Here is a 20,442-nt window from a genome sequence, read left to right as displayed (position 1 = left end):
ACATTTGCCACTGGAAGAAAACCTGCTTTGAATACTTGGAATATTCAACTGACTGCAACAGATAATTAGCCAAACCCTCTTACGCCTCTAAATATAGATTCATTAGTCATATGAAAGTACCTCATTGGAACCAAATGTGAGTCATTAGTGAAGTCAATGGCAGATCATAAAAAAGGTACTGAGCGCCTCCTTCCCCCCATCCCCAAGAAGTCATGAGCGTGCAGTGAAAATAATTCGCTCCATTTTCTATTGCACATCTGCTGGCAAATCTGTTTTAAAGGGAAGCTTTTGAGGGGCTGCTTGTGTGATGGAATGTGCATCCCGTTTTCCCACTTCGCAATTTGTGGGAGTAATGAATGCAAAGTCTGTGCTCGGCTTTTTTCTAGATTGTTGAGGGGTTTTTTTGTCTGCTTGAAGAGACTTCCTTGAGTCACTCAGGCTAAAAATCAGGTTCTGTAATACAAAAAGGAATTTTGTAATGTGAAGCAGATAAAAATTTTCTTTGTTATTTGCTTCTAGTTTCAGGGGAACTTTTTGTAGGCTTGAAGTTCTGGAGTCCCTTACACTCAGAGCAGTGAGTGCTGTGAACAGCAAAAAGTGCTGCTGACAGAGGGAACCCAAAACTAACCGGATTCCTCCAGAAGTGAAAAGGGGATTGTTAAAATCACTGCCCAGCTTGAGGGAGGTGCAGACAAGCAACGGTACTTTTCCAAAAGTAAAGCAAATGGGCAGCTCTACCACAATGAGGTATGCACAGTTTGTCAGGCATCCAGAGAAAGGGACCATGCTTGATCAAAGTCTTGAAAACCTGAGTTATTGCTTGAGAAGATCCAGGAACCAGAATGCTACTGCATGCTTGGTCCCAGGATGTATCACAGGAATTTCACAGGGTGTGCTGAACACTGAAGATCATCATCCCACCCTGCAGTCCTTTGAAAAGCAAAACAAAACCAAAGCAACAAAAAAGAGAGCAGTAAATGTTAACTCAAAGTGCCCCAAAGCTGACATTCCTTCAGCTGAGAGAACTCAGGCTGCCTCAGAGCCTGACTTTAACCATACATCCCCACAACAATTTGAACCAAGTTTTCCAGCTTTATTAGCTTGCTTGCATTCCTTTGGTTCTGACATTATTTTTTATTAGTGAAAAAAAAGTCACCTCTATGTAATGCCCCATGTACTTAAAACCCTCTTTGGAGCTTGTGACAGTCAGGCATCAGGATCAGGAGTTTGATAGGGTTTGAAATGGGTATTTCATACTGAAAACCCAGACCAGAGAGCTCTGCCTCTGCACCCCTACTAGCACCCTGAGTTTTGGGCACCTTTGGGAGGCATTTCTGCAGGGGAGGTGCTGGGGCTGCTGCAGATAGCTTTGATCTGGGGATGTAAACGACCTGTGGGGATCGAGGCTGGAGATGCAGCCAGCCCTAAGGGCATGGAACCTTGTGCCTTTCTCCAAGGGGTCTCAGCTAACCTCTGGTCCCTGCTCCCATGGAGGCAAGGTAACTCCCAGGCCCAGTGTTTGGTGAGGGGCAGGATGATGAGACTGCCCCTGAGCACAGGTTTTGCCTCTCCATCCCACGGTGGGACTTGACCTGAAATGGGGCTGCTGGTGCCCCATCTGGAACCTCAGGGGCAGCAGGGTGACTGTGGACCCCTGCTTGTCCCCCCAGTTGCCTTCTCATCTCTCTCTGGGGTTGTGGAGATAACCCAGTTCCCTGCACCCATAGCCCCAGCACTGGCTGTCCCTGTGGGGCAGGTCCCACTCCCTCCTGAGGTTTGCTCCCCCCTGGTTTTGGCCCTGCTCTACACAGTAGGGCAGGCCCCCATTCCCCCAGGGGCAGACCCTGCTTCCCATTGCAGCAGGCCCTCGCCCCATGTTGGTCACACCTCCCATTTCCCCTCTTGGGGCACCCCCAGATTTCTTCGGTGCAGCGTGGCCAGAAGGACAGAAATTGTTAACCTGTACTCAGCACAGGTGAGGTCGCACCTGGAATCCCGTGTTCAGTTTGGGGCTCCTCACCAGAACGACACTGAGGTGCTGGAGTGTGTCCAGAGAAGGGAAACAAAGATGGTGAAGGGTCTGGAGAACAAGTCATATGAGGAGCAGCTGAGGAAACTGGGGCTGGTCAGTCTGGGGGTGGCACAGGGTAGACCTTATCCCTCTCTACAACTACCTCAAAGGAGGTTGTAGCAAGGTGAGTGTGGTGTTTCTTTTCCCAAGAAACAAGTGATAGGATGAGAGGAAATGGCCACAGGTTGTTCCAGGAGAGGTTTAGATTGGATATTGGGGGAAATTTCTTTACTTAAAGGGTTGTCAGGCACTAGAACAAGCTGCCCAGGGAAGTGGTGGAGTCACCATCCCTGAAGGTATCTACAAGACGTGTAGATGTGGAGGGACGACGGTTTAGCGGTGGCCTTGGCAGTGCTGGGTTAACAGCTGGACTTGACGATCTTCAGTGTCCTCTCCAGCCAAGGGAATTCTGTGAATCTGGGGCCGAGCCCCTCTCCCCTTTGGGGCAGCCCCGACCCCGCGGGGGGAAGGGGGGGGCGGGAGAGGGGGCGGCTCTAGGACCCGGCGGCGCCGCGCCGCGCCCGGCCCCGTTCCGCTCCGTTCCGCGCCGTGCCGCTCCCCTCCGCGCCCCGCCGCGCCGCCGGGGGGCTGAGCGCCGTGTCCACCTGCCGGCCCCGCCGCCCGTCAGTCCCGCCATGGCGCTCGGCGGGGACGGTCGCGGCAGCGCGGCGCGGGCCTCCTGGCCGCGGCTGCTGCTGGCGGCGACGGCGGCGGCGCTGGCGCTGGCGGGGCCGGCGCTGCCCGAGGTGCTGTTCCGCTGCCCGCCCTGCACGGCGGAGCGCCTGGCCGCCTGCCCCCCGGCCGCCCGCCCGCCCTGCCCCGAGCTGGTGCGGGAACCGGGCTGCGGCTGCTGTCCGGTGTGCGCCCGCCTGGAGGCCGAGGCGTGCGGCGTCTACACGCCGCGCTGCGCCTCTGGTTTGCGCTGCTACCCCGATCCCGGCGCCGAGCTGCCCCTCCAAGCCCTGGTGCAGGGGCAGGGCACCTGCGCCCGCCGCCGCGACACGGCCGAGTACGGCGCCAGCGCCGAGCGCCCCGCAGGTGAGCAGCGCCCGGCACCGCGCAGCCGGCACCGGGGACCGCGCGGAGAGCCGCCCACCGAGGACAGGGCACCGAGCGCCTTGTGCTGCGTGCTGGAGACCGGGCACCGCGCACCGGGACCTGGGGCTTGTCACTGTGCAGCGGCACCGGGCGCCGGAGACCTGGTGTTGGGGGCAAAACGCTGCCCACCGGCACCTGGCACCGGCGACCTGGTGGTGCTGAGGACCCGGCACTGTGCAACGCACTCGAGGCGCGGGGAGCTTGGGGAGGGTGCACCGAGCAGCGGCCACCCAGGACCGAGCCCAGGGCAGCGACGCAGCGGCACGTCGGGGGGACAAAGGGATCCTAAAGGGTGTCCTCAAGGGGATCAGAGGGGCAGCTCGGGAGGGCAGAGGAGGGGGGGAAGAGGGAGAGTACAAGGAAGGACAAAGGACGTGCATCCCTGGGAGTGTGGGGAAAATGGGGTATTTGGGGGTGCACAACTGTCCCGGGGGTTAGAGAGGTTTCCTGGACACAGGGCAGGAACCCCAGGAGTGGGGTGTAACGGGGAGAAATGCAGGGACTCCCCGGGGGAGGCAGGGTGGAGGTTAGGATTCTAGAGAAAACCTGTGGCGGCAGATAAGGGTGAAATTTGGGGAGATGTAGCTGAGGGAAGGGTGAGTCCTTCAAGGAGCAGAGGGAGGTGGAGGTTCTTATTTGGGTTTGGTGGGGTAGTAAAATCACCTTGGAGGGTGACGGATGCCCCAAAGATATACGGAGAGGCAGTGTGGGAGGACTGTGCACTGTCTGGTAGGAAAGAGGTGGCTGAGGAACTGTGGGGGCCCTGCTATGTAAGGAGCCCCTTCGCTATGGCTACCTTCCCAGCAGAGCTCACTTTGATGCTAGGGTGGCTGCTGCCGACTCTCGTGAGGGTCATGGCCCCCTCTGTCCCCCCCTGATCCAGGCACTGGGTGCCGGCTTAAGAGGAGCATCCCCTAAGGGCACAGCCAACAGGCTCTTCACCTGTTGCTGCGATTGCTGCGGGAGGGAGCGCTCCTGGGGACGCTCATTCAGCAGAGCTATTTTTTTAATGCCTCTGCTCCCGTGCTGACAGCTGCAAGCTGATGAAAATTGCAAGATCAGGTCTGAGTAGAAATCAGCATCTTCTCCTTTGAAATCACCCCTGCTTCACTACTGCCTCCTCGCTGGTTTTGCTCCCCTGGCTACAGCTGGATCTCTGACCCTCTTTAAGGGCAAACCTAATCCAGCAGCAAGACTCTGAATTCCCTCCCTTGCCTCATTTAAACGTGCTCTGAACTGAGCTGTATCTCCCGGCTTCTCTCTCCGGAGGATGGGAGCACAGCCGGGTACCTGCTCATAATGCTTCAGGTACCTGCACACGCAGCTCAGCTCCAGGGAGAGAGATGGAGGGAGGGGGGTGAAGAAAAACCTGTATCAGGGAAAACTTTGCAAACTGCTGGTTCCCGTGCACCCAGACTTCAACTGCATCTGTTCCCACTCCTGTTCCCACTCGTGTTCCCCTCCTTTGCCCAGCTGCAAAGGGCATTGGAGAGCCGGGAGTCTGGAGAACAGGTTGATGTGAAATCTTGCTTGACTACAAAATATGAGTGTCAAGGGAGTGAATTTTGCATGCTCCGGAAGGAGCTGAGGGCATTTAGATTTGAAGAATCTGGAGCTGACTTCCAGGCTTGTGCTTTTAACAGAAACTGCGGGGGGGGGGGGTTGGGGGGGGGGGGGAATGGAGAGCATTGCACTGATGTGTTGAGAGGTGATTTTCTGAGTTAATGCTGGGGTGTGGGTTTTTTTTTTTTTTATGGTCTTAATGTCAGAATTACTTCATTGGGAATTTTGCTTCATTTTGTTATCTTTTTTTAATTTGCAATGGATGCAATCTATTTGACCATATATTTATGTCTAATACACACACACATAAATAGCACAGTTTAAGAATACTTCAATATTTGTGGTGTTCTGTAATGTCCATAGGAGGTGAATAATAAAAACACTGGCACATCCTTAAGCAGCATGATGTGAAACGTGCAGCTGGAATATTTACAGTCCAGCATGTCTTGGCAGGGGATCTTGGACATCCAGAAAAGGGTTTGCTCTTTTCAAGTTACAAAACTTGTAACAGGTTGTTGTAGCCATTAGAAAAACCAAAGTAAACTAAACCAACCAACAAAACAAACCCACAATAAAAACAGGACCTGACTTTGCTAGCTTCACTTGATACTTATCTGTTCAGGCTCTCATAGTGGCTTCTCCCTCTGCAGCAAAAGGTATAGGAGGGAGTTTGCTTTTTCTTTAAAGCAGTGACAGGGATATAAGTCTGGCACCCGAAGAGCAGGGATTGGAATTCCCTTTCAAATGCTGATGTCAAGCTAGTTTCAAGAGTGCCCCGAGAGCAGGTTTTTGCCTGCAGAAGGCAGGTGTTGAGGCTTTATTGTTTGTTTGTTTTGTTGTTAAATGTGCTTAAAGGTATTTGCCCTTTTTTCCCTTTCCAAAGGCTCCTTTGGCTGATCCAGGGCTGGAATGCAGAGCTCACGCTATTCCTAAATTAAGAGGTTGGCAAGTTTTTTTGTCCCTGATGAGAGGCAGAAGCATTGCCCAAATGAAACAAGGAATAAAACTGCAAATTCTCCTTCTGTGGCTCCAGCATTGTTTAGTCTCCCACTTAGGTTCGTAAAGCCAATCCTGAAATGGTTATAGGCGGAAAGTAACATAAACCACCATGTAGCTAGGAAGCAGGGGATGTTGCTCATTGCACAAGAGGCTTCGGGTATTTTGAAGATGTTGGGAATGTTGGAACAAAATAGCAGCAGTCTGTGGAAATCAGGCTGAGAACTTCTACCTCCCCCCGGGGAGGTGAGTGCATGAACTCCCACCGATGGTGAGAGCAAGAAGGCAGCTCAGAAGCTCAGGGATCAGGGCCTCTGAAATAGTTTTGATGTCACTGGACCACACTCTGACAGTGTATTTCAGGTCATCATGTAACAAACTTTACATACTGCTGACCTCCACTGCCTGATCTGGGGACAGAAGGTTGTTGTTGTGTGCACAAAACTCGCAGAGTTCATGCCAGTCTTGAGTGTGTTTATTCTTTCAGCACCTCAGAGAGGTCGGCACGCTGTTTTGCAGAGGGACTAAATGATGTGTCTGAGGTCTGCCAGGAACAGGGAGCAGTGAGGACTGTCTGTACACTGTGGCAGCAGTCTGTGTCCTCGTAGATAATCTCCCAGTCCTTGATAGCTGTCCTCTCTCCAATCAGGCCTAGGGTGGCCCAGGACTGAATGCATCTGGGAGACACAACATGCTTTTAGAGGTGTTTCAGGTACCAGTGAGTTGTCTCAACCTCTCCAATCTCAGATGAAGGGTGGGAATGCTCCCTTGATGAACTGGAATCAGGGGCTTCTGTGGTCTTGTCCAGCTCAGCTGCACCATCACATTCCCTTCCTTCTGCTGGGTTTGGCTCTCACCTTGTGTCAGACTAGGCTGGTTCAGGAGCTAATCCTGCAAAAAGCCAGCCCCAGGAAACAAGTCTAGGGTTTTCTGTGAGATCAAGGAGCAGCATGGTGCCAGTGCTTCTCCAAGATGGGAACTTGTGCTAGGAGGTGGAGCAGGGCAGGTCTTAGTGATGTCTACAGCTGTCCTGAATTGTCTTGCCAGAGTTATGGCAATAGTTGAAGAGCATGTCTTTTCTCTTAGTGGAGACAAGGCCCTAGGAATAAAACTTGTTCCACTCTGAAAAAAACAGTTCTTGAGCTAATGAGTTCAAAGCTGACCAGTTTAGGGAAATTTTTTTTTCCATTTGCTGGTGCTATTCATTTGGGTTTGTAGTATTGCCTTTTTTTGTTGGGATATTTGTACTGATTCAGTGGGATTTGCCTCAGAATCCACTGCTGGCTACTGAGTACTGCGTTGGAATCTCACATTTTTATTAAAACAAATGTGTTTTTTTAGTCCATGCCAGCGCAAAGAAAGTAACCTTTCCAAATGGAAAGAGAGCTGAGCAAAGAATGTGGCCCCAGGCGAACTTGAACTTGCAGGGTTGGGTCAGCCTTATTCACCTGGTCAGGGACATCACTTTGAGCTCCCAGGATACAAAAGCAGTGTCAAAATAGTTAACTGTTACAAGTGCAGCTTGTTTTAGCATCCAACTAAAATCCTTATTTGGGTAGCCTCAAATGCCACACATCCTTCCTTATGGGTCAGATGTCAAAACCTCTATTTCCTCTTGGCAGGCAGCTACTAAAAAAGAGTTTAATGTATTGCTCCAAAACACAGAAGACTGAGGTTGGAGGTAGCATAATATAAGTGGAATTTTAACAGCAACTTGAAAACCATGCCAGTAATGCTATGAGTGCATTTTTCAAGTCCAGCGAATTGCCAGGCAGACTTCTGCTTTTCTCCTGCTTTTATAAGGAAATGAAGCATCCGTCATGATATCCATGTGCATGTGTGTATCTGGCCTTCTGCCCCCACAACTTCTGCCCCTGTCAGTCAAGTTGGCCAGATCTAACAGAGTAGTGAAGGTCTTGAAGGCACCGTGTTGTTAAAAAGTGGGCAAGGAGTAGAGGAGAGTCAGACTATGGGTGTCCCCCTCATCTTGTGCTGGACACCTTTTGAGGCATAAGCACATGAGTGAGAAGGTTAGTTACAAGTGCTGCAATCATGTGTCCAGCCTGGATTATGTGTCCAGCCCTGCAAGCTTGGACATTACTAGATACCAGATAACCCAAACACAGGAACCAAATCCACAGAAGCATGTTGATATGTCCCACTGCCACTGCAGCAGCTCAGACCAGTAGAAACTGAACATCTGCAGAGCTTCTTGCCTTGCATATAATTCTCAAAACTGAAATGCAATTATTAACAGCTCTAAGGATGATACATGAATGAAAAAAATCCACACAGCTCATCTGTCCTTGCTGCCTCTGGGGCTTTGCCAGTAGGTGTACCAGGTGTCCAAGCTCCTTTGCAGCAGCTGTGTCTGGTCAAGAGGTAACCTGGTTGGGCCTTGGTCTGGCTGTCATCTTTAAGTATTAAGACAATAAATAATACCTTGCGTAGCAGCTTCTTGAAAAGAATGCTACTCCTTGCACCCAGTCCCACATGAGTTTGCTGCAGGGGGGGTGATGGTTGTGTGAAAATGGTGCTTTGGAGGGAGGGGGAAGCCTGGGAAGATTTTAAGATTCTGGCTGAAAAGAGAAATGTGTTTTCATGCTGTCCCTTGGCAAATGATCTGTTTCCTTCTTGCTCTTTGCAGTTGTTTCCTTTCCTCTGGATTTCAGTCTCATACTCACTGAGCATGGTATTTGTCAAGGGAACAGCAAGAAGCCCCATCTGTGAGAAAGTCCATGTCGTTTGTATAATCCACATCCAGGAATTGAGCTGAGATAAACAATTCAGGAGGCAAAACAGTGAAAACTGGAATGCCAGAGGTGTGTTTGTGTATGGCTCTGTACTAGACCTGGCTGCAGCATCAGCTGGGGCTAATTTGTCTGCCAATGAGCAGCTGTCACTGTTACCCACAGACATGACTGGATTTATGAAGACAAGGTTTCATGCCAGTGGCCAGCAGCACTCCTGTACCTGTTTTTCTTGGTTATGTGTTCACAAGGAGGAACAGCAGTTTTCCTGGTGGATTTTTTGTTCTTCTGCTTGGTTTGGGCAATTCCAGCTTTCTGAGTGTGGTCACAGCTGCCTTCCCTGCTGGGACTCTGATTCCTTTAGGGAGGATCTTTGTATAGGGAGTAAGAGGAATATTGAGGTAAAAACTAAGGATGCTTTTGAGGCATTTCCATTAAGGCGGAGGGCTGAAGCTGGTGGTGTACTGAGTTTCCAGGTTTAAGAATTCCTAGTTTCTTGCCTTGAGTCAATGTGAAATATGTAACTTTGATCCAGTGTCTGCTTAGCAGACCCCTTCCATATCAGAAGGATGCAAACCTGTTGTCCTTGTGTGTGCTTCCAGGGTCACTTCCACCCATCTTCACCCCTGGCTCTTCCTTGGGCAGGTGCTGCCTAAATCAGTGCATGTGGGATCACTTTTGATGGTATCCTTTAGCAGCACATATTGAACACACAGATCTTGGCTTTTCAACTTGTCTCTGCTGATTGTTTGCACCTGCCAGATGAGGTTCCAGGTGGCATTAATCTTGTGGAGAAAGCTGCTTTAATCCCCTGTGTCTGCCCAGGGTGGGAGTTGTGTTAGGGGTCCCTTTACTGTGGGCCATGGAACAACATGCTGCTTCAGGGGTACCAAATGTGTTATAGGTTTTGGAGGTTAACCATGGTCCCTGCCCCAGGCATGAACTCAGGAGAGGAGAAATACTTGCTGGGGGTCCTGATATATTGTGCATATTATTCTTGTCTGTCTTTCATCCCCACTGATCTGACCTTGTAGCATTTGTGTCCAGTCCCTCCCCATCTCAGTGCACATCCTCATGGTCCACCATGCAGGTCTTTGTCCTTTGCTGGACACTAGGTGAGCCATGATAGGGATTTAACCCAACCAAATCTTTACCTTTCTGGAAGGAGAACTTTTCTGCCAGTTTAACAGATTGCAAATCCAGTCCTATTATAATTTCCATAAAGACAAGCTGCCTTCGGCAGACCAAATCACCGGATGAATCATCTTTGCCTACCTTTAGCAGTCACTGCCAGCAAGCTGGGAGGTGTTCCCCACTCATGAACTAACCAAGTGTGACCTCACTAGATGTGTGAGTTGACATCCAGCTCTAAGCAAATGTGATATGGTGGTTATCCTGGGGAAAGGCTTAAGAGAAAGGGGTTAATGCACCTCTGCTGGAGCTTTGCTGCAACCCAGCTTGTTGCAACAACAATCGATTATCTTCTGTTCTGTGTTTTGCCCGACATGTAATTTAGATAGATACCAGGGGGAAAATAAAGTCTCTTGCTGCATCAGCTTATGGTAGAAATAAATGGTTTTTGAAAGGAAAGAGTCAGTAATCATGTGCCTTTCTTATGGACTGGAATACTGGGAAACATCAGATCACTTTTATAAGCCTTAACTATCCTTTGGCATTGCAGCTTTTATTCTGAAGAAAGCTGCACTGTGCCTCTTGGCTGGTAAGGGAACAAGTTCACTGCCTGGTGCTCTCTGTAGTCAAAGATCCTATTAATTCTGCCAGCCATGAGGAACGATTTCTTGGTATTTCATTCTGGACTGTAATTGAGAGTGACACAAAGCGCTGGTGGGAATTGGATCATGTTGAAATCCCTGCTTTCCATTACAATTTTCTGCAGATAAACCAGCTCAGGTGGGACAAGGGGATTTCTAATGCTCTGCCCTTGAAATTAATAATGCCTTCAACACCTTACTGGCTGGAGGTGAATTTAGAGAGGAATTTTTGTGCCTCCTGGCAGCTTGTCCTTGTAGCCAAATGATGCAGGATACCTACAACAGTGACATGCTGTTTCAGCCACTTGTGTGCTGTTGTATATGGAGAATCCCATTGTCCAGTGATTTATGGAACATCTATGAATGTTTGCCCAGTATTTCTGCTCAAAACCACAGCAAGATTTCCCTGTAAAATCTTGCATTTCTGACTTCAGCCAAGGCAGCCTGTTCTCAGATCATCTGCTAGTTGTGGAAGACCCAGTGCTAATGGACTTTTCATAGCTTGGTGAAGAGGTTGACTGATAACATTCCCACATTATTTTTTTGCTGCTTTAAACCTAGAAAAGGATGAGCACCTGATGCCCGTGTCCCGGGAGTCCTTGCTGATCCATCTGAGAGGACTGGTGACTGCAGTGGGTGCAGTGAGCTGTTGAAGGTGTTTCAGTGGTTTTGCATCTCCTCCAAGATATTTGGTGCCTCCAAAGATCAGAGGAGTGTCCCCCAGTGTCACCTGCCACTTTTAGGGTAGGGAGTGCGCTGTGCTTTAGAAGTCTCAAACTTTTTCCCTTGAGGAGAGCAGATCGATCCTGAGTGGCCGCAGTGAAGGCAGAAGAACAGAAGCTGTGAAAGTCTCCAGAATTCGCCCTTTTTATTTATTTATTTATTTATTTATTTATCTGAAAGATTGCCTTGGGGCTGTTGAATCCAGGAGGATTCAACTTCAATCCTTGGAGGCTGCTTGAATCCAGGAGGTCTTGTCTGCAGTGCTCAGTGCACTGTTTGGCTGTGAGCTGAGCCAGGAGGAGATGGAGAGTTTGTGAGGGGCACCATGGCAGCCCTCCCACACAGCCCATGCTTGTCTCCTGTTGCTTTCAGTGGGACTGTGGCTCACCTCCACCTGGTGGAGTTTCATCTGGCACTTCAGAAGCCAGCAGAAATGGGCAGAGGAACTGGCTCCACACTCCTGCACTGTTGGAGCCCAGAGCTGGCTCTGGGGCTCAGCTCTGTAGCCCCAGCAGGGATGTGCAGCTACTGAGGCTGTGGATAATCCAAGGCAGCTGGTTCTGGGGCTCCCCAGGATGCCTGCTTTGTGTCCTCAGCATTCTGGTCACTGGGAGAGTTTGGTATGGAGGATGTAGGGTGAGGTGGTTGGCCACCATGGTATTACTGTTAGCAGTGAAGCTAACCCAACAGCCCAGTTGGACTTTCAGGTTTGCAGCTGAACTAGCACAAGGGAAATCCTGGGTGGTGACACAATAATGAGTCTTACATTCTTTCTGAAGGCTAGAAGAGCTGCTCCAGGCTCCATCCCATGCTCTGTTAATGCACCTCTTAGTCCAGCTGGTCAAAGACAAAGTTCCCATGCTGGAACCTTCTCCCTGTCTCCACTACTGGGCTCCAAGAGCTTTTTTTTTTCTTTTTTTCCTAGCATAGTACCCACAGCCATGAGTTTGATATGATCTCTGATGTGAAGAGGACACTTTCCCTTGTTCTGAACATATGTGAACCAGATTGATACAATGGCAGAGAAATTTCTGTAGAATAGTCTTGATCTGACTGTAGTGTGACTGGACTGGTAAATCATCTGCCATGATGGAAATTGGCATGAGGGGGCCTAAAGCAATGGGTAACCATGGAAGGAAGGCTCTTCCTGTGGCCACAGTGAACAGTGCTGCCCCATGGCTTGTGCAGAGATGTTTTTGGTAAGCTTTTGTTTAGACTGTTAGATAAGTTGTTTTAGATAGTCCATTACACAAGACATTTGGGGCAGAAGGTCTGGATTTCTTGTGGTGTTCAGGGAATATGACCATTCCTGAACCTGGACAGTGGGACAACACCAGAGGTACTGCTAGAAGCTAACCTGCTAACCCATCACTCAATTTAAAGAATAGTCCAGAATTGGAAGAGAAAAATGAGACTGTGGCAAAATGGTGCCTTTTTACACAATAGGTCAGCTCCCTGTGGGTATTCTGAGTCATTTTGTTGTTGTTGATTTTAGTGACTAAAATAAGTTTATTCCATGCTTTTTTTTCCTCTGCCAGGCCCCACAGACCCTGTCACCCCCAGCTCAACAGATTCCATTAATTCTTGTGCATTATTGAGGGATTTTGGTTGATGAGATTCTTTCCTGGAATTTCTCTGTGGAGGAGCCTAACTTCCCACTGCTGGCATATAGGACCCCAAAAAGCTCAGGACCCCTGGCATATAGGACCCTTGCTTATGCCCAGCTATTGTTTAGGAACAGAACTTCTGATGTCTCCAGGACACATTGGATACCTGCTTCCTTCAAGGCACTTGTCATTGAGAGCAGGGCCAAGGCTGGGCAGATGGAAATGTTGGTCTGCAGAGCTTTGAATAATGCTCAAATATCTGATTCAGGCTGATTTTGGAGGTCTGGATCTCTCTGCACATGACTGGGGCATGCTTGGTGTGGGGGCACTGGTAGGAATTTGGCATGGAGCCCTCTGAGGCAACTGTCTTGTTTAGTAAAACTGGGGCTGTGGGAGTTGGTGTGAGGAAATAGCAACATCCACTTCGGTTTTTGCAGTCTCTGTCCCAGGGGCTGGCTGGGTGTTGCAGGAGGCCACAGGAATTCTGCTTGTGACCACAGCCAGATTAATGGCCATTTTGGCAGCTTTTCAGGAGTGAGGAATTTGGCCAGTTTCACAATAATGGCTAGAAATTCCACATGAATTAATTAGTGTTATTACAGGACATGTCCTTCCTGCTCCTACAGGGCTGCCTGAAACACTGAACTCATTATATGAAGAAATGAAAATAGTACTAAAAATAAGAACTGGTATCCCAAGCCTGTGTGAGGAAACATGTGGAGTTATACCAACATCCTCCACCAGACACGCTTCCCTGACTATGGCTTTCAGCCAAATGAGATCTAAACCCAAGTTTTGCATCAGTTGTAGCCACTAAAATGCTCCATGAGGGTGTCTTCTCTCTTGGACCCTGCTCATCTTAAGCCATTCATCTAGGCTTCTCAATTACTCTGATATTTTCAGTTTGATGTAGTGTGCAGATCTGACCCTTGGGTGTAGCACAGTGGAGGCTGCACACCTTCAACCTCCTCTCCCTGTGGGATGGGCTTCCACAATGCTGTTAGTACCTTGCAAGGAACCTGTTGCTTCTACGGTAAAATGCTTGGAAATACCCTCGGAAAGGGTGCTCTGTGTTTGAGTTTCAGTCAAGGATATGCCATGGAAACGAGAGCCTGGGACTTTAGAAAGGTCTCCTTGAGAGTTGTCAGAGTAACATTAGATTGAGTAAATATTTTGGTAGCCCAGAGCTGATAACTTTCCCCCACTTATGTTTGTGGGGAGTCAGCCTGTAGAAACTTACCATCTCTCACGTGGCTTTTTACACAAAAGTTGCCCATGGACTCAGTGTGCTCTTATTTTAATCCCTTTTTAGAAGTGCTGATGTTGTCTTGAGATTTACCTGCTGGTAAGTGGCAGGTGTGCAAAGTACACACAGCTTGCTGGTTATTCTAGTGTTTCCTTTGGGAATATTGCTTCAGATGTTTGTGTTTGGACATGGGGTTCTCCTTTTGAGTCTAACCCCTCCTTTCTGCTTAACCTCACCTTTGTGAACTAAGGTTTGACTTGTTTGGTTTTTTTCCCTCTTAGTTTTGGATGAAGTGAGTTCAACGCGACAAAGCTGACCAAGGAAGTGGTAAAATTCCTGCAGGTCCCTCCGCACAAAGTGTGGGTTTTTTGGTGCTCAGCCTTCTTAAGAACTGTAACCCTCATCCTGCAGGGACTAAGGCCAGCCAAGCTGACAAAGGACTGAAACACCGGATTTTCAGCATTAAAAAATGTGCCTGGTAAAAAAGAGAAAAAAATGACCATGTAGACACAGACAGCTGGAAAGCTTTAGTCTTTCTAGTAATGTTTGTTATTGATTACAGTCATTGCTTTCCTCCGTTTTTTTGTTTATTCTTTTTATCAGGCTAGTTTCAAGGATTTGTTACCTTAACCCCTGGCCATTAGGTTGGTCCTGCATGTGCTGAAACCAACCTTTGCAAATTCAGACCATGCTGAAAGCCCTTGGGCAGTGCAGCAGGCAAGCAGACCAACATGGCCAAAGGTCCATCGAGGTACATCACTGAGGTGTCTTGAGGCTTTGGGATAGGAAGATGTCCACAAACAAGAACAATTTGGGGTTGGTTGTAGGAATCCAGTTTCCTACCTGTTCCCTTCTCCCACATCTCACCTGTCCAGTAGCAACAGCTGTGGTGAAAGGGGAGGTCCTGTCAGCTGGGCTGTGCCCAGTGGAAGCACAGCCCTGCCCAGATCTGGTTTGTCTCCCAGTTATATGCTAGGAGAGTGCAAGCCTTTGAGTTATGGCTGTCAGCAGTGTCCTGTCCTCTGGAGCTCATCTGCCCTACCACAGCCAAAATGTCTGAGCTGACCTAAAAAAGCTGCTTGTGATTGAAATGCAACAGCCCTCTATAAATATTTTACTGAGCCTGTGTTTCTTTTTTTTTTTTTCCTTTTTCCCAAGCTCTTCTATTTTTCCCTGCCCATGAGGGGATAGTCAACTGAATGAACACTCCCTTTGTGGCATCCCATGATGAAGCGTATTTTTGGCAGTTAAATTATGCATTTTGCTAATCTCCTGTCAATATTACCCATGCTCAAGACTGATACTGCACTACTCAGTATTGAGTGTGTGAGCCCACCATGGGCTGCCCATTGCCAAATAAACTAAATTCTGAAAAACTCTGCAGGGTTTGCAGCAAGCTTTTGCAGCTCTTCTCTTGAAGCACTGTACTCCCATCAGATTTATGAAACTATTTTAATGGGGCAAGTTCCCAAAACTTTATCTAAGAAAGAGCTGTGAATGGGTGGGACTTCAGACTGCGTGGCAGAGTGTCTGCAGTGCAAGGTTGCAATGAGCAGGGTAACACACTGAGGAAGGTACCTCTGCAAGCAGCCGGCGGCCAGGGCTGCACTTTGGAAATCCCTAAAATCATGGGATGGTGTCAGCAGCATGACCTGACCTGACAGCCTGACACTGGGACCTGGGGCTTGTTGTGCAAGGTGTGCAGTCTGCCCTGTCCTGGAGTAGCCCTGGGACAGGTTGCTCTCTCCTCTCTGCAATCATGGAAGCCTGCACAGTGGCTGAAGGGCAGGTAGCCACAGCTAACTGTGGGAAGGGACTGGGTTACCTACTGTCCCCGAGATGGAGCTGGAGGTGCTGTCTTCATTCCAGGAGAAATGCCATGAGGTGGGGTCAGTCACCACCACAGTTCAGTGTGGAACAAATGCAAATTCCCCGCTGTGATGGTGGCAAACTGCATTTCAGAGCTGGAGATGTGGCACTGGTTCCGTGCCACTCTGAACCACCTTCACTCAGTGCAGGGGCTGATGCTGTGCAGTGCTGCTGTCCTGTCCTGGCCTGTGTGTCCTGAGGAGAGCTTGGCTTTGGGCCGTTTGCTTCTCAGCTAGTGACCCTGAGCAGCCTGAAGCCAGGGTTGCTGGTCTGCCCTTTTTTCAGCTAGACACACGGATCTGTTTTAAGGCAGTCAAGGTACTGAGTGAGTGAGACTGAACCTCCCAAAAAACCCCACAGCTCCCCAGAGAGCCAGCATTGGAGACCTTGGAGCAGGTTTAGATGCCAAAGTTTGGGCAAACATGTTTCAATGCTGCCTGGAGGGACTTTTGTCCAGAGGCTTTCCTGTGGAGACACATACCCAGGAAGCAGAAATAGCAAGTGACTAAACGTCACAGTTACATTCCTGCCATCTGAAAAAAACTCCCTGTTTTCTTTTGGCAGCAAAAATTAACTTCCCTTTTCTCCTCCCCAAGTGGGCGAGCTGCATCCTGGTGCCTGTGCCCTCGCTGCAGATACACGGGACGGTCCATGTCAAGCTGAAAGAAAAACTCTCCTACTGGGAGCTTTTCACTGTTGTGCTTCTTTCTGAAGAAAATGTGCAGGACTTTTCCTGGCCCTTGTGAAGGCCAAGATGCAGGTCTGCTGTTGGAATAGGGTATTGGCCTAATTTGTGAGCTTGTCTGGGTTTTGAGCCACTTGCTTCCCTCCTGCATCTTCTGTGCTGCTGAGTCTGAGCTTCGTGGAGTGGGGGTTGGCATCCGGCTTTTTGTTATTCATGTAATTAATCTCATCCCTCCCGACTGTGACTTCTTAGGTTCCCAGGCACAGACTGGCTGGGGCACCTGCCTTTGGTCTCTGCTGCACTGTAAAAGCCCCATCTGGAAGTCGAAGAAACTGAGACAGGTACTGCTGGGTGTGTTGATCTTGGGGGTGCTTCTCCTTCGGTCCTGGAAGACTCACTGATGGGATTGTATCTCAGCAGAGCAAATTTCTTAGACTGCACAGCTTGCAAGTTGCTGCAGTGATGAATATGACAGCAGTCACGATGGTGCCACATGTCTCTTAGTTTGAAGACGCCATGGTGAGGAGAACACTGTAAGAGCTCCAATGCAAAACCCCATGGGATTTTTTGGCATTTATTTTAATACTTTTTTGAATAGAAGAAGCTTGAACTTTTGTGGGGTGAGAGCCCAACAGGTAAGGAGTGATTCAGCAGCTGCTGCACCCAGGAAAAGTCAAGATCTTGGTTCTGATTTGCAAAAGGCTTTTGGCAGCCCTCTGGATCTCCTTGGTGCCAAGAAGAAAATACACACCATTACAGACATGCTGGCCGTGTGCATTCAGACCAGTGTGTGCATCCCAGCCCCTCTTGCCTTCTTTCTTTGCTGATGTTTTCTTCCCTAGAAACGTAGAGCCCTAGACATTTTTCCCATTCCGTTTTATTGGTCAGCATGTTCATTTTTTTCCCTGCTACAAAGCGCCACGCTCTCTTTCGTTTCCTCTTATTTTCTCTTGCAGCATTTCTGCCAGCCTTACCTTCCCTCCCCATGCCTGCTCTCAGATTTACTTTGCATATTTTCAGCAGGGTGCTAGCAGGCTCATTTTGACCTGTCTAGCTTAGTGAAGACCTGCTGAAACCTGCCATTGCTCCAGAGAGAGGAGCTGTCAGAGGTTATCCTGCCAGGGTGGGAGGGTCAGGCAGAGAGTTCTGTGGGAGCATGTCTGGGAGCTGTCGAGGTGACAGGCTCTGGCTTTGGAGTCCACAGGTTGGTTCCTGCTTGGAGCTGGTCATTTTGGTTTGACTGCCAAAACATTCAAATAATAATAAAAAGTCTTAAGGTTTTATTCAGGTAACTTTGAAATATTGTTGTGTTTCTCCTTGGAAGCACAAAGGGACCTCAGCACTAACTTTCAAAGGTGATGAGGGAAACCAGCAGCAAAAAAAGTTTACCACTGAGCATCTTTAAAGAAAGCAAAGTGAATGAACAGCCAGACTCTGAAAAGTGGCCCCAAAGAGTATACCACTGGTTTACCCAGTTGACCCTGGATGTGTGAGAAGTGGCCCCAAACTTCCTTTGCCTGAGATATGGACACAGACTGGCTGGGCTTCCACGCCGTAGCACTTGGATCTTGTGAAACGCTGACATCTTGGTGAAGCAGCTGGTGGTGTTTGTGGGAGAGCCTGGAGGAGCATAGGGGTCCTGCCTGGCTTGGTGAGCCTCCTGAGCAGCAGCAGCTGCAGGAGTCTCAGGACCTCTGGCTTGGAGGGTGTGGAAGAGCTTAGTCACAAATGGCCTGGCTTTTGGTAGCTTGTATTTTCATTGCTCTTCCAGTTCTTGCTGAAATTCTGCCATAAATGTACCTCCTCAGTGGAGCTGCTGGTATACAGGCTCCCCTCCACCCAAATGGAACCTGTGCTGACCACAATCTTTTGTTTATTTTCCATCTAAAAGGACGAAAAAGAACCCTCAGATTTGACCATAATCAGACCTTTTGTCTTGCTGTGATAAAACCCAAACAAAGACAAAACCTGGAACATTTTCTATATGTCTGGGTTTTATTTCTTTTTTTCCAAATCATCAGCCAAAGCAAAAGACCCCAAACAGACCCCAGGTGTTTGAACTGTCCTTGTTTTAATGCAAACACGCAAACGCTCTATAAAAATATGTGCAAGAATTTGAACTACTGTGCGGTTTTTCTACTCGGTCTCTTTCTCAAGGGCATTTGGAGAGAGAGCTTCTTTTCTCTGCAGCAGCCGCAGTGAGTTGTTTTAGTTCTGGTACTCCATCCAAATGGGGCAAGGAGACACCATCAAGAAACTATGGAGAGAGCAGTGTGACTGCAGGTGGACCTGCAGTGAATTTTTCCTAGGGGTATCCTTGATCTTCTGTCTGGGTTAAATGTCTGCATCTGTACCCACCACTTTTTCCCCCTCCTGCAAACTGAACAGGGCTTTCCTGAAAGCCCATCCCAAAGCTGGGGCTGGTGGCTTGCTGTCACATAGAGAGGTGCAAATCCTGGACTGCACTTGGATCAGTGCTCAAACAGTTTCTAGAGGGGCAACTCTGCAAGTAAAGTTTGTCCAGGTTTCAGTGATTCGAGTGACCACCAGGACATGTGGGTTGAGATGTTTGCAAACTTTATCCCTTAGCTCCTTTTTTTCCGGTTACCTGAGGCGCTGTCTGTCTTCTCAGCATGCAAATTCCTCTCTGCTTTGCATTGCCAGTAATTCAAGCCGGTGCAAATTGCTTTCCCCGGTCGCTGATATCCGTTTTCTGACTTGGGGTTTCTGCTGTCGCTGAGTTTTGGCCTTCACCCTTTGGATGCTGGCACCTACTGAACCCAGCTGAGAATGTGGCCCTTTGTGCCGGAGCTGTTCACAGGAGCCGGGGAGCTTTGCCTTCCCCGCTGCGAGCCTTTTTGGCTGGTGAACGTGTGCCCTTTTCTGGTGGGGAGGGATTTAGGGGTGAGGGGGAGGTGAGAGCGCTCCTTGTGCTGGAAGAAAAATGATGAATGACTCTCTTGTGCTTCTGAACAAAACCAGGAAATCGGGGGGGGGTGAGGAGGGAAAGCAAAAAAGGAGGAAATGAGAAACAGTAAAGAGGCCTCCCCCACCTTCATATAAGCAATCACTCCACAGCATCTGGAGCCCAGTAAAAGGGCTGTTTCCAGGAGACCTCGCACTTGCTAGCCACAGAGATCTCCTTTATTGCAAACTCCTGGGGCTTGTATTCCCATCTCCCTTGTGCCGGCTGGGACAGCAGCCCAGCACCCAAAAATGGATTAACAGGGGCAAACTGAAGCTGGGCTTCCGTGTCCATTGGCACTGGAGGTGTGCGTGCCCGGCTCGGCTGGCAGGCTCTGGTCTGTATCTGGCTTGGGGATACGGCTGTGTTGCTGCCGGAGCAGCTGGCGGAGTGTTTGTGCTGGCGGGCTGCCTGGCAGTGCTGGGGCTGACGGCACCTTGCCGGCCTCACGTTACAGTGGCACAGGTTGTGCCATGCTCTGTCGGGTGTAAAATCTGCTGGAGTGGGGTCATCCCTCCTGCCCTCTCCCTTGAAATTGTTTTGGATGCATTAGATGCACTGGGGATGTATGCGGAGTGAGTCACTGGCCATGATGGCTTGGGTCTGATTTTAAGAACCCTCAGGATGGGGTTAGCATCTCCAGAAATGTGAGCTGTTTACTTAAAATGGTGCAGAAATACATGACTCTTATGGGGCTGGAGGGGATGGCAGTCCAGCACGAGCCATAGCTAACAGCCACATCCATGCTGTGGTTTGGTGGCAGAATTTGAAGAAGGAGCTCCTTTTCTGTTTGTTAAAAAACATACCTGGCAATGACTGTAACAGGCCAAACTTGTTCAGTGTAACCTCACTGCTGTCCCTGGTTTAGGCATTGTGGAAGGGGCTTGTTGGCACTGTGAAAGCTGTTCCTGAGTGCAGCTTGAAAACCATAATGCAAGTTTCAGAAATAGAGACCCCGTGAGGCAAGTGGCTCCTACCCGTTTCCAGCTGGATATGATCACATGTGAAGCAGCTGAGCATTTTCACAATCCTGGCTAAAATACTGGCTGCTAATTCGGTTGCAGTTCATATTCCTCTGTTGTCTCCATCAAGTCTTA

General features: G+C 49.3%; 1 protein-coding gene across 1 annotated transcript in view; it reads left to right on the top strand.

Moving 5' to 3' along the window:
• The first annotated feature begins 2,605 nt into the window (after positions 1-2,605).
• IGFBP2 (insulin like growth factor binding protein 2) overlaps positions 2,606-20,442 on the top strand; it is a 60,459-nt gene continuing 42,622 nt past the window's right edge. Inside the window, exon 1 of the mRNA XM_071747755.1 lies at positions 2,606-3,109. Coding sequence (XP_071603856.1) covers positions 2,707-3,109 — 403 coding nt within the window. The 5' untranslated portion in view covers positions 2,606-2,706. The remainder of the gene's footprint in view (positions 3,110-20,442) is intronic.

The sequence above is a fragment of the Heliangelus exortis genome, chromosome 6, assembly GCF_036169615.1.
Source record: "Heliangelus exortis chromosome 6, bHelExo1.hap1, whole genome shotgun sequence".
Classification (NCBI taxonomy): Eukaryota; Metazoa; Chordata; class Aves; order Apodiformes; family Trochilidae; genus Heliangelus; species Heliangelus exortis.
Note: the sequence above shows the minus strand (reverse complement) of the source record. Positions and strands in the feature narration are given on the sequence as shown.